We start from the raw sequence: 12,739 nt of genomic DNA, 5'->3' as shown, positions 1-12,739 counted from the left end.
GTACATTCTCTCATTCTGTCCACGAGTGAATTCCTCGCAGCTGCATGAAATAAAACAAGAAGAGTGACCTGGCATGCCTGTGCATTTATTCCAATTATACCATCCGTCTCTGTTAAAAAAGAAAAAAATTCACTTCACACAGGTGAAAAATGTTAGAATAATAACCGTGGCTCCACGGGGTGCAGATGAAATATTGGATTCTTCATTAAAACTCCCAGTGGATGCTAAGAGATCATTATATATCCTTAATCAGTTTTCCTGTGCAGAGCAGATTCAGACGGTTGACACCATCTATTTTCTTACTGTCTCTGCTTTTATTTACCAGATAGCTTGAGCTGTGTGATAATTGTCATTATCCAATAAGAGGCTGCACTGAGGGAATTGAACAGCGTGTGTAACTGAGGCTAAAGAGTCAATTCGTTATAATCCGCTGTAATGGCACTTCACATGTGCTGGATCATATTCAGCTCCTAGGGCACATATGATACGTCACATTAGATTCATGCATTCATATATCATTTCCGTTGCATTTAAATCAATGTGATTTAACGTTGAAGAGAAATTCAGCTATAATAAGTAGCATTAAATGAGGTTTAAAGTGTACTCGCACCGATTAAACTGTTATTCAATATTTTATAAGAATAATATTTAATTTTGAATGGATAATGATTCATTTACAGTCACTAAAGTCCATCTTAAACGGATGGAGAATTTGCCATTTTCAGTGTAAACTTAACATCAAAATGCAAATGAGATGTTACAAGAATGCATTAATGGCTATTTAAGCGAAACTGTAAAAGCCCAACCAGCGACGTGCTGTTTATTATTTTCAACAACCGCCTACGTTTCCAGTCATTTTTCAGAGACAATTAGTGTCCATCACAGCATGCACTTCCCATTTATTCTCTTGTAGTGCTCTCTATTTGTACTCTTACGCTTATTTTTCTTTATTTGCCAGACAGTACCTTCATCACACCCGTCTCGTTCCCGTGCTAAGCTGCATTTAAATAATATGAAACGGCAGAAGGGGACTGGATTCATTATTTACTAGAGTCCTCCTGGGAGATGTGAAGTGACATGCGACGCAGCACTTCAGGGTGCTGAAAGGAAGCACACGGATAAATAAAGGGCACGTGATAGAGTCTGTTCTATTTTTAACACAACAGACCGCTGTTTGCCCTGAGGAAGATCGTTTTATTGAAGTCAGCATGGTCACTATTATGTTATCTCACAATACAGTAATAAATGTAGTAATGCAGTTGTTTTCTATGAGTTTAGAATATTGTAAGACTAAGAAACACAATGGGGAGTAAATGAAAATAAATGGGGAGGGGGTGAAGTGTCCCTTTAAGAAAGATTGGAACAAAATCAGAATACAAATGAGACTGCTCTTTAAGTGTGATGAAATCCTGCTAAAAATAACAAGCCATGTGGCCACCTGTCCTCAGTAGTAGGCTATATGTCAGGTGGGGTCATGCAGACCTCCCTGAGGTGCTCAGCAAAGGGTTTTGGTGGTTAATTAACTCTCTCTAATGAACGCATATGAGATCAAAGCCCCTCTCATGCCGAAAGAGACCCAGTAAGGAACGATGTATGGAGGGGCAGTATTATTTTTGCACTACGTGTCTGAAACATTTCATAATGTGTGTTCGCCTCCAGTTATCGGCAGTTTAAATGCTAAAACGTTTCACACCATTGTCAACAGTAGTTCCCTTTCAGTCGGTCACTACGACGTCACGTCGTGACCGACGAATTGGGAGCTCGCTTAGAGAGACCAATCTGCTTCGAATACTACTAAAACGCCAATGAACTTGGCATTGAGATATTTGCATAATGCTGGCGCCGCCCCGCCAGGTGCGTATATAAGGCGCACGTGCAAATAGGGAAATCAGCTTTTTATCGCTTCGAAAGCCGGCAGTATCTGCTACTGAGAAGCTACTTCACTCTGTTGGGATCGATTGCGGAAGTTGGTTGGACTGGCAGTACCACAGCGGACGCTTCGCAGTATTCCACAGGCTCTGCATCTTTTTTGTTTTGAGTTTAGTGTGTGCGTTGCCTTCCCTGTGCGCATCATCAACTGAGCATCTGAGTGAATTTCCCTAAAAGAGTGATACGAGAGAGCTTTGTGCCTTGTTAAAGGCAGCCACTCTCTCGTATATCCGGAGATTAGCGTCCTTTTCAGGATGGCTTTTCGTCCGTGCGATCTTGGATGCGGGAAGTATATGGGTCCGAAGGACGGTCACGAGCGTTGTCTTTCGTGCTTGGGCATCGAGCACGCTGAGGCAGCGTTCGCTGGGGGTAAGTGTTCTCACTGCGAGAACATGTCCCTTGTGGATTTGCAGAGACGGTTGTCTTTCCTCCGGGAAAAACGCAACCCACGTCCGACGAGCTCTGATCGCCGCCACGGTGCGGCTGTGAAGCTCTCGAAGGATGATCTCCGCATCACTGTGCTGAACCGGGCAGGGGATTCGTCCTCTGCCTCTCAGCCTCCTCATCCACAGCCGGTTGATGCGCCGATGGAAACTTCAGAGTCGTGTTCTACGATGTCTGTTGGATCTGTCGTGCCTCCCTCCGGGTCCACGGAGACCGCAGCATCCGAGGGTGGGCCCTCTACCTCTGAGGATCTGGATGTCCTCCCCCCTTCCGGACGGGTCGTGACGCCGGATTTCGATCCAGAGATGGTGGCCGTGCTCTCTCGAGCGGCGGACACCGTCGGGTTGGAGTGGGTTCACCCCCCACAGCCCGAGCCGTCCCGCCTGGATGATTGGTTCTTTGGAGCTGCCCGGGTTTCACAACCCTCTCCGCCGGTACCTTTCTTCCCCGAGGTGCACGAGGAGCTGACCAGGACCTGGAGGTCGCCGTATTCTACCCGTTTACGGCCGTTTCAGCCCTCCCCCCTCACCTCCCTCACCGATGGAGCCGCTAAGGGCTATACGGGAATCCCCCCCGTGGAGCGGGCGGTTGTGATGCAATTGTGTCCGGCCACCGCTTCCACCTGGAAGGATCGCCCAGCCCTCCCCTCCCGTGCTTGCAGACAGTCTTCCGGTTTAACGGGGGCTGCCTATCATGCATGTGGAGAGGCGGCTTCAGCCCTGCACGCTATGGCGTTGCTGCAGGTCCACCAGGCCAAGGCCTTGAGAGATCTGCACGAGGGAGGACACGACTCGCCTGTGCTTTCGGAGCTCCGGGCCGCTACGGATCTGGCCCTCCGTGCTACGAAGGTCACGGCACAGGCGATCGGTCGTGCGATGTCCACGATGGTGGTCCAGGAACGCCATCTGTGGCTCTGTCTGGCTGACATGACGGATGCAGAAAAGAACAAGTTCTTGGATGCGCCCGTATCCCAGGCAGGCCTGTTCGGCGAGTCGGTGGAGTCGTTTGCCCAGCAGTTCTCCGCCGCCCAGAAGCAGACGGAAGCGATCGCTCAGATCATGCCCCGGCGCAAGCGACCTGCATCTCGCCCCCCAGCGCCGGCGGCCCCGTCTGCTCCTCGCCGAGGGCGCCCTCCGGCGGCTGCCTCCGCCCCCCCGCTAGAACGTCTTCTAGACCACGGAGAGGGAACAGCCGTCGGCAGCCCGCCCCGCCCGCACCACCCGCTTCCCGTGGCAAACGGAAATCGAAGCGGCCCTGAGACGGGCGACCTGGAGTTGGATGGGATCACTCTACGGGAGACGGTGACGGCACCGCTCCTTCCACCGGTAGAGGGCCGGGTGGAAAATCTTTTGTTTCGTTTTGTTTCTGTTCCGCCGGCTTCTCAGCCGGCACCCACAAAACCACAAAAAGAGTGCATTCCTATTCCTTCTCCAGGTCTCCAGAGGATCGAGAGAGATGTGAGCGGGCAGTCAGATGCTCTTCCTCCCTCTCCTCTGTCGCCAGTGGGTGTTCTGAGGAGTTCGAGCTCTCCCCTTCGGAGACCGGACCACCAGCAACCCCTTCGGAGTCTGCGTCCTCAGCTGAGGAGACCGGACGACCGTTTACCTCAGCGGGCTCAGGTCAGTGTCACACACACACATACTGTAGATGCTTATGCTGTCACGGCAGACGCACCGGCAGTCCCGCCTGTCCCGCCTCGCTGCCCCGCCGCGGGTACACCGGTAGTGCCGTTAATTCCTCTCGTACGGTCCCTGGGGGCTTGGCTTCAGCTTCCCAGTCCGTCTCGTTGGGTTTTACGCACGATCCGCCTCGGTTACGAAATTCAATTCAATCGGCACACTCCCAAATTTGCGGGCATACGTTTCACCACGGTGAAAGCGTCCGTTGCACATGTACTGCGTGCAGAGGTCGAAGTCCTGCTGGCGAAGGACGCGATCGAGCCGATCCCTCTTACCGAGATGAGATCGGGTTTCTACAGCCCGTATTTCATAGTACCCAAGAAAGGCGGCGGGTTACGACCGATTTTGGATTTGCGTGTCCTGAACAAATCTCTTCAGAAGAGGTCTTTCAGGATGATTACACCGAAACAAATTTTCAGTGCAATACGCCCCCAAGATTGGTTTGCAGCGATAGACCTGAAGGATGCGTACTTTCATGTGTCCATTCTCCCTCGTCACCGACCGTTTCTCCGGTTTGCGTTCGAGGGGCGGGCATACCAATACAAAGTACTACCGTTCGGGCTGTCTCTCTCTCCCCGTGTGTTCACGAAAGTGGTAGAGGCGGCGTTAAAGCCCCTCAGAGAGAGCGGTGTTCGCATTCTAGCTTACCTCGACGATTGGCTTATAATAGCGCATTCTCGGCGGACGCTGTGCGAACACAGAGATCTAACACTTCAACATCTCGCCCGTTTGGGTCTTCGGGTCAACTGGGAAAAGAGCAAACTCTGCCCCACGCAGAGGATCTCTTTTCTCGGTATGGAACTGGACTCGATCGATTTATCGGCGCGTTTAACAGAAGAGCGCGTCCAATCAATTCTGACTTGCCTCGGTTCATTCCGAGGGAAGAATGCGGTCCCTCTGAAACAATTTCAGAGACTCCTGGGGCGTATGGCAGCAGCAGCGGCCGTGACACCGCTCGGGCTGCTCCATATGAGACCGCTTCAGCGTTGGCTTCACGATCGAGTCCCGAGGAGAGCGTGGCGCGCTGGCATTCATCGTGTAACCATTACACCTGCGTGTCGCCTAACATTCCCCCCGTGGTCAGACCCCGCGTTTCTCAGGGCCGGCGTGTCCATGAGACAGGTCTCCCGGCATGCTGTTGTGCACACAGATGCCTCCGACACGGGCTGGGGAGCCACGTACGACGAGCTCACGGCTTCGGGGGTGTGGACAGCACCCCAGTTGCATTGGCATATCAATTGCCGCGAGTTATGGGCAGTATATCTGGGACTCGTACGCTTCGCTCAGGAGCTGCGAGGGAAGGATGTACTAGTGCGCTCAGACAACACTGCGACCGTAGCGTATATCAACCGTCAAGGCGGTTTGCGCTCTCGTCACCTGTCGCATCTCGCTCGTCGTCTCCTCCTTTGGAGTCAGAAGCATCTGAGGTCCCTTCGTGCCATTTACATACCGGGCTCGCTCAATACAGCGGCAGACGCGCTTTCCCGAGCGGCGCGCCCCGGCGAATGGCGACTCCACCCCCAGACGGTCCAGCTGATTTGGAGGAAATTCGGTCGAGCGCAGATAGACCTATTTGCGTCACCGAACAATACCCATTGTCGCCTGTTTTATTCACTAACCGAGGGCAGCCTCGGCGTGGATGCGTTGGCACACAGCTGGCCGCGGGGCATGCGCAAATATGCGTTCCCCCCAGTGAGTTTAATAGCACAGATACTGTGCAAAGTCAGGCAGGACGAGGAGAGCCTTTTAATGATCGCCCCATATTGGACGACCAGGAATTGGTTTCCGGAACTAATGCTCCTCGCGACAGCCCCTCCCTGGCGGATTCCCCTGAGGAAGGACCTTCTTTCTCAGGGAGGGGGCACATTATGGCACCCGCGCCCCGACCTGTGGAATCTCCACGTTTGGTCGTTGAGCGCGCGCAAGGTTTAAGTGATTTGCCCCAGGCGGTATCTAACACTATTGACGCGGCACGAGCTCCGTCCACGAGACGGGCTTACGCGTTAAAATGGAACCTTTTCGTCACCTGGTGCTCTTCGCAACGCGAGGACCCCAGAGAATGCCCTATTAACATTGTGCTTTTATATCTTCAACAAAGGTTAGATGGTAGGCTGTCACCGTCCACTATTAAAGTTGATATCGCCGCTATATCTGCGCATCACTCACTTATTAACGGCAGATCAGTGGGCCAGCATGATTTGGTTATTAGATTCCTGAGAGGCGCTCGCAGGCTAAACCCCTCGCGCCCTCCTTCTATTCCTCCCTGGGACCTGTCCATGGTGCTGAAAGCGCTACAGAGTCCTCCGTTCGAGCCTTTGCAGTCTGCGAGTCTGAAGCTTCTATCCATGAAGGCTCTGACCCTACTAGCATTGGCCTCGGTGAAGAGAATAGGGGATTTACATGCATTCTCTGTTGACGATTCGTGCCTTCAGTTTGGTCCTTCTGTCTCGAGCGTGACCTTGAGACCCAGACCAGGCTACGTGCCCAAAGTTCCCACTACTCCCTTTAGAGATCAAGTGGTGAGCTTGCAAGCATTGCCTTTGGAGCAGGCAAACCCAACCGAGGCTTTGTTGTGCCCCGTACGCGCACTGCGATTCTACGTGGACCGCACGCAAAGCTTCAGGACCTCAGACCAGCTCTTTGTTTGTTATGGTGGCCAGCAGAAAGGGAAAGCTGTCACTAAGCAGAGGATGTCTCATTGGATAGTTGATACTATCGCCCTGGCTTACAATTTGCAGGGCATTCCTTGCCCCTTTAATTTGAGAGCGCACTCCACTCGGAGTGTTGCCTCATCTTGGGCATTAGCTCGTGGTTCCTCGCTAACAGACATCTGTAGAGCTGCTGGTTGGGCGACACCTAATACGTTCATTAGATTCTACAATGTTCGTATCGAGCCTGTATCCTCTCGTGTTCTGTCCTCACCAGGGAGGACACGGAGAGCAGACTCGCAAGTCGGCTTGCAGCCTCCGACTGAGGCTCCAAATTGAGTTTTCAGTATGGAAGGCTAACAGAGCAAAAATGCGTAATGGTTTGATTTGCTCTCTCCACTGCCTTGACAGCCTTTGTTGCGGAGCATTGGCTGTCAGCCTTTCACTAGTTGTATTCTTACGAACCTACGTGTTTGGCCAGGGCCCCACATTGTGTCCCAACGGGTTCCTTTGTGAGTATTATTCCGTGGGGTTAATCCTACCAGCCCACGTTTCCCTTAGCAGAGCACTGCTTTGCTTACACAGCCACGGCTGTCATTTATACCTCAACTACGGTTGACTTTCGTCCACCATTAGCCCTTAACGGGGCGGTGGCTTCCGCAGCGTCCCTATACCGCTCAGTTAGGGCGCTTCCCAGTCGCTGGCACTACTGTGGGGTTAAAGGAACATCTAGTGCCCGGCCTTCTGCCTTGAAACCTAATTCTCCTATCCTTAAGTGGAACCGGAGGGCTTTAAGCAGACACTGGAAGAGGTCAGCCCCTAGTGGCGTTTTAGTAGGGTTTCCCAATTCGTCGGTCACGACGTGACGTCGTAGTGACCGACTGAAAGGGAACGTCTCGGTTACGGATGTAACCCTCGTTCCCTGAAGGAGGGAACGGAGACGTCACGTCCCGTCGCCACAGGTGCTGCCACCTGCTGTTTAGGCCGGTCACCTTCCGGCTTTCTCAGCGAACAGAAGCTGATTTCCCTATTTGCACGTGCGCCTTATATACGCACCTGGCGGGGCGGCGCCAGCATTATGCAAATATCTCAATGCCAAGTTCATTGGCGTTTTAGTAGTATTCGAAGCAGATTGGTCTCTCTAAGCGAGCTCCCAATTCGTCGGTCACGACGTGACGTCTCCGTTCCCTCCTTCAGGGAACGAGGGTTACATCCGTAACCGAGACGTTCCTCTGCCCACATGTTGGATACCTGACACATTTCTGTGTTCTCTGGAATCTTGACTCAGGCATGACTCTAGAACCCACCTAAAAAGTGTCACTTGATTTCATAGCTGCCCACATAAATAAGGACTTTTATCAAAACAGAAACCAGCCTGCACAGGAGGTGTTTGTTAAAGGAATAGTCTACTCATTTTCAATATTAAAATATGTTATTACCTTAACTAAGAATTGTTGATACATCCCTCTATCATCTGTGTGCGTGCACGTAAGCGCTGGAGCGCGCTGCGACGCTTCGATAGCATTTAGCTTAGCCCCATTCATTCAATGGTACCATTTAGAGATAAAGTTAGAAGTGACCAAACACATCAACGTTTTTCCTACTTAAGACGAGTAGTTATACGAGCAAGTTTGGTGGTACAAAATAAAACGTAGCGCTTTTCTAACCGGATTTAAAAGAGGAACTATATTTTATGGCGTAATAGCACTTTTGGGAGTACTTCGACTCGCCTGAAAAGTCTGCTCCCCTTCTCACTCTCATAATGGGAGAGGGAGGGTGTTACTGCGCCGAGTCGAAGTACTCCCAAAAGTGCTTTTACGCCATAAAATGTAGCTCCTCTTTTAAATCCACTTAGAAAAGCGCTACGTTTTATTTTGTACCACCAAACTTGCTCGTATAACTACTCGTCTTAAATAGGGAAAACGTTGATGTGTTTGGTTCCTTCTAACTTTATCTCTAAATGGTACCATTGAATGAATGGGGCTAAGCTAAATGCTATCGAAGCGTTGCAGCGCGCTCCAGCGCTTACGTGCACGCAGACAGATGATAGAGGGATGTATCAACAATTCTTAGTTAAGGTAATAACATATTTTAATATTGAAAATGAGTAGACTCTTCCTTTAATGTTTCGTATGGGTGACGTCACGGACACTACTTCCATCTTTTTTTACAGTCTATGGATCAAACCCATGACATTTGCATTGCTAGCACAGTGCTTTACTAAATAACCAACAGAAACACTACAAGATTACAGCAGTCTAATTCTGATTATATGTAGACAAAGTAAGCTTTTTATTTTGAACTTTGACCCTGGATAAAAAGATTTTGAGTGGAAGAATATTGGCACTGTTTTATTAGAGTATACTTCTTTCATTTATTCAGCGCTTTTCTTACATATATTTGTGTCTTCACAGATTGTTTTTCGCAAGATTGTTGACGTAAAGAAGGAGGAAGAGGAGAGGAGGCATCAGAAGAATGAAGTTACGTTATCCATCCCCGTGGACCATCCTGTACGGAAGCTATTCCAAAAGTTCAAACAGCAGAAAGAAATGCGTACGCACGGTTCATCGCAATCTGAGCTGGACAGGAACCAGTTTCAGGTGGAGCATCATCTCCATCCGCTGTCCCATCAGCAGCAATATCAGTCACAGTACCAGGGTCACCATCCTCTTCAACTTCAACACGTCACCCCCATTCAAAATGGTGCCCCTGGTTCGGGCAACGGGAACAATGGTTCTAGTGTTCTGACTGTCTCACAGATAACCCCGTTCCAAAGCGCGCTGGCCTATGTTCAGACAGAGGAACCCAATAGGAGCGATGGTCATGAAGCAATGGAGCTTAAGCCCAGTTTTAGTGTGGAGGACCAGAATTGTCTAAAGGTTACAAGTCCAGTGAGACCCAGAGGAGGAAGGGGACGAGGCTGGATGCGCTTCCAAAACGCCACATCAGGATCTTCAATGCTTCCGCTGGAACTGGAGAAGCAGCCTCCCAAGGAAGAAGAGTGGGGGGATGTGGCAAAGCCATTGAATGTGATTTCTCAGGATGCCAAGAGCCAGGAAGCCGGGTCTGATGTAAGTGGTTCAGGTGGAAACGGCAACGGTAATAGCAATGATGAGACAGATGAAAACAGTGCACTACACAAGACTGATTCATGTGACAGTGGTATCACAAAGAGTGACTTGCGTATCGACAGAGTGGGTGTTTCACGGAGCCCCTACGAAAGGTGTCCGACGGAAAGGAGTCCGTACGATCATCCCAGCCCAGGGATGGGTGACATGACACTTCGGGGTCTTCATTTTCAGCCTATCCCTGAACAGGGTGTCCTTCAAAACAGCCTGCACGAGGCAAAGCTGGAATTAAAGGGGGACATCCAGACTTTAAATAACCGGCTAGCAGCACTAGAGGCTCAGGTGGGGGAGATTTTAAGACTACTTTCATCAGAGAAGAGCAAACCTTCCCCTCCACCTCAAATACCCACCAAAACCGAACTTGAACGGCAGGACATCTTTGCTGTTTCACAGCCCGTCTCTCCAGATACAGAAGAAGACGATGAACCCTTTTGAATTAAGACAAATAGGTTTATTTATTAGAATTGATATGCTGGTTTTATTTATTACTCGCCTTCCTCTTACTCAGGAAGGAACGGTAAAAACAGATGATTCGGGGAAGAATTATTTCTATTGTAAATACTTGCATGTCCAGCTGGAATCTGGCCTGCCAATGAGATCTTCTCTATGGATAGTAGTTGCTTGTACATGTAAGGAGTTGGCTGCATGCAGAGATCATTTAAAAGGTGCACTTTTTAGTGCACATGGGATCTCCTAACATATTTCAGGGCGTTTTCTCTTTTAAGTAATCAGATGTGCCAGACATGTGATCTACTGTCAGTTAGAATCAGTTTTGGTTTAGTACCCCAAGCATTGGTTTAGCACAGCACTATTCATAGTGACCTGGCTATAAATGGCTATACAGTCACTTACTGTAACTTTTTTCAAATATCCCAAGATTTCTTCCCAGTTTAGTATGCATAAATAAGCATAATGACTGGAAGTGCAGGTTTGCAAGATGGTTAGCTTAGATGATGAATAAGATCATTAATATGCAACCCATTCTCACTCCCCAGGCGTCAAAGTCTGAAGCATGTTCGGGCGCCCTCGGTGTCGGTGTGGGGATGCGAGGGGTGCCCCTATGCGTCGCTGTATCAGCGAAGTGGGAACTCCGTTGCTTTTATGCTTATCCCTCAGCGTCGATTAACCCTGCATTCCAGTTCGTTTTTTATGACCTTCCCTCTTTAACTTCCCTCAGTCTCGGATGTACGTCATTGCTTACGTTGTACGAGTGCCCACTACTGCTGAAACACTTGAAGTGGGTTCAAATTAATCGCCCTAAGCCCTTGATCACATGGAAAGTGACGTCACAATCATGTTACATTGTGGTATATGAAGCCTGACGTGTACATATGAAGTAGACTCGCTCCCTCGGTCAAAATCAAGGGAGCGAGGGTCTGTCCATATAAACTTCCCTCGTTCACTTGATGAAGTGGAATGACCTCAAAATGGCGACAGGGATTCCCCCGAGGGGAAGTGTTTAGGGAAGTTTGCAAGTGCGTGTCTAAATCTGGAGTGGAACACAGCCATAGACGGAGGGGCATCCCGGAAGGTGATGCCGTCACTTTGTGCGATGTCAACGTGTGCGACGATCGGCATGATCGTGCCGCTTCTGGATGTTAACTACTATATTTTTGTTCCAAATTTTTTACCATTGTCGCTTGGGGTGGGTCAAAAAATTGAGTAGTTGCCGTCCAAAAGCGGCATGATCCTGCCGATCATCGCATACGTTGACGTCGCATAACATGACGGCATCACCTTCCGGGATGCCCTTTTGTCTATATCCGACGCTGAGGTATTAGCATGAGAGCAACAAGAGTTCCCATTTTGTCAATGTAGTGGGGCATAGGTGCACCCTTCGCGTCTTCGTGCTGACGCTGAGGGCGTTTGGACATGCTTCAGATTTTGATGCCTGTGGAGTGAGAATGGGTTGTAATTTGTAACCCTGTCTGTGAAATTCAGGGTAAAGTCTCTCAAAATTTGATTTTCATTATTGATTTCAATGTTTGACATAGTCAGTATTAAATATATTAAAGTTGTATTTTCACAGATGTGTCTTTACATTATGTAGGCTGATTTTATGGGTGGGGGGGACTTCAGCTGGGATTTTACAGACAGGGTCACATATTTGATATGATACTGTAACCTCATTTCATTACCACATTGTTTTAAAATTTAATTATCATTATTGCCCTTATTTATATCTTAATACATTATGATAGCTAAGAGATTTTTGGGGGTCTGTTTAACACGTTTTAGAAAGACGTACTTGCATGCTGGAAGAATACTGTATGTGGTAAAGTCTGGCATGGTAGAAATAGGGTCTTCTCGTTTTCCCTTTTTAATTATGCAAACGCACAAAGTCTCAAGGGGGAGGGGGGTGCTGCATTTTGGTAGTAAAGCTCCCCCTCGTGCCGATATTAGAAGCATGAACATCTTCAGGCCATTTGGAAACTGCACAAGCATGCACAGACGTTTTGCATGACATCAGCATTGAGTGTTACATTAGTAGACATGAAAGTCATGGATTTCTGCTATTGTTTTCCTACATAGTAATTGATATTAATCTATATACTATGCATAATTAATTGGAATGAAGATGCATATGTCATAACCTTCCCATTTTAATCCAGCTTTCATGCATTATGCTCCACCAAAAGTACCCAAACTGTTTCACTAGATAACCTGTGGCCGTGTTACGTTTTATAAAGTGTTCATCATTTGGACTTGCTGTTATGGGAGCTTTTTCAATGTTATGTTATTACATCTATGGATGGTGACTCACATCACATATCAACATACTTATGGGTGCTTTAGAGCAGAGGTTCACAAACTTTTTTTAAGGTACTGTATAATCCATACCAGGACCCGCCAACGTATTTTTTCCTCTTTTATATCTGAGTAGTTTTTGTTTTTCTTGTCATTTTATAAA

The 12,739-nt window shown here is 48.8% G+C and overlaps 1 protein-coding gene across 3 annotated transcripts in view; it reads left to right on the top strand.

The window, feature by feature from the left end:
- Nucleotides 1–11,519, top strand: part of kcnh5a (potassium voltage-gated channel, subfamily H (eag-related), member 5a) — a 130,951-nt gene extending 119,432 nt beyond the window's left edge. For all 3 annotated transcript variants that reach the window (XM_055185537.2, XM_055185535.2, XM_055185538.2), the window contains one exon: nt 9,115–11,519. In XM_055185537.2, coding sequence (XP_055041512.2) covers nt 9,115–10,263 — 1,149 coding nt within the window. In that variant the 3' untranslated portion in view covers nt 10,264–11,519. The remainder of the gene's footprint in view (nt 1–9,114) is intronic.
- Nucleotides 11,520–12,739: the final 1,220 nt, after the last annotated feature.

This window comes from Misgurnus anguillicaudatus, chromosome 18, assembly GCF_027580225.2.
Source record: "Misgurnus anguillicaudatus chromosome 18, ASM2758022v2, whole genome shotgun sequence".
Lineage (NCBI taxonomy): Eukaryota > Metazoa > Chordata > Actinopteri > Cypriniformes > Cobitidae > Misgurnus > Misgurnus anguillicaudatus.
Note: the sequence above shows the minus strand (reverse complement) of the source record. Positions and strands in the feature narration are given on the sequence as shown.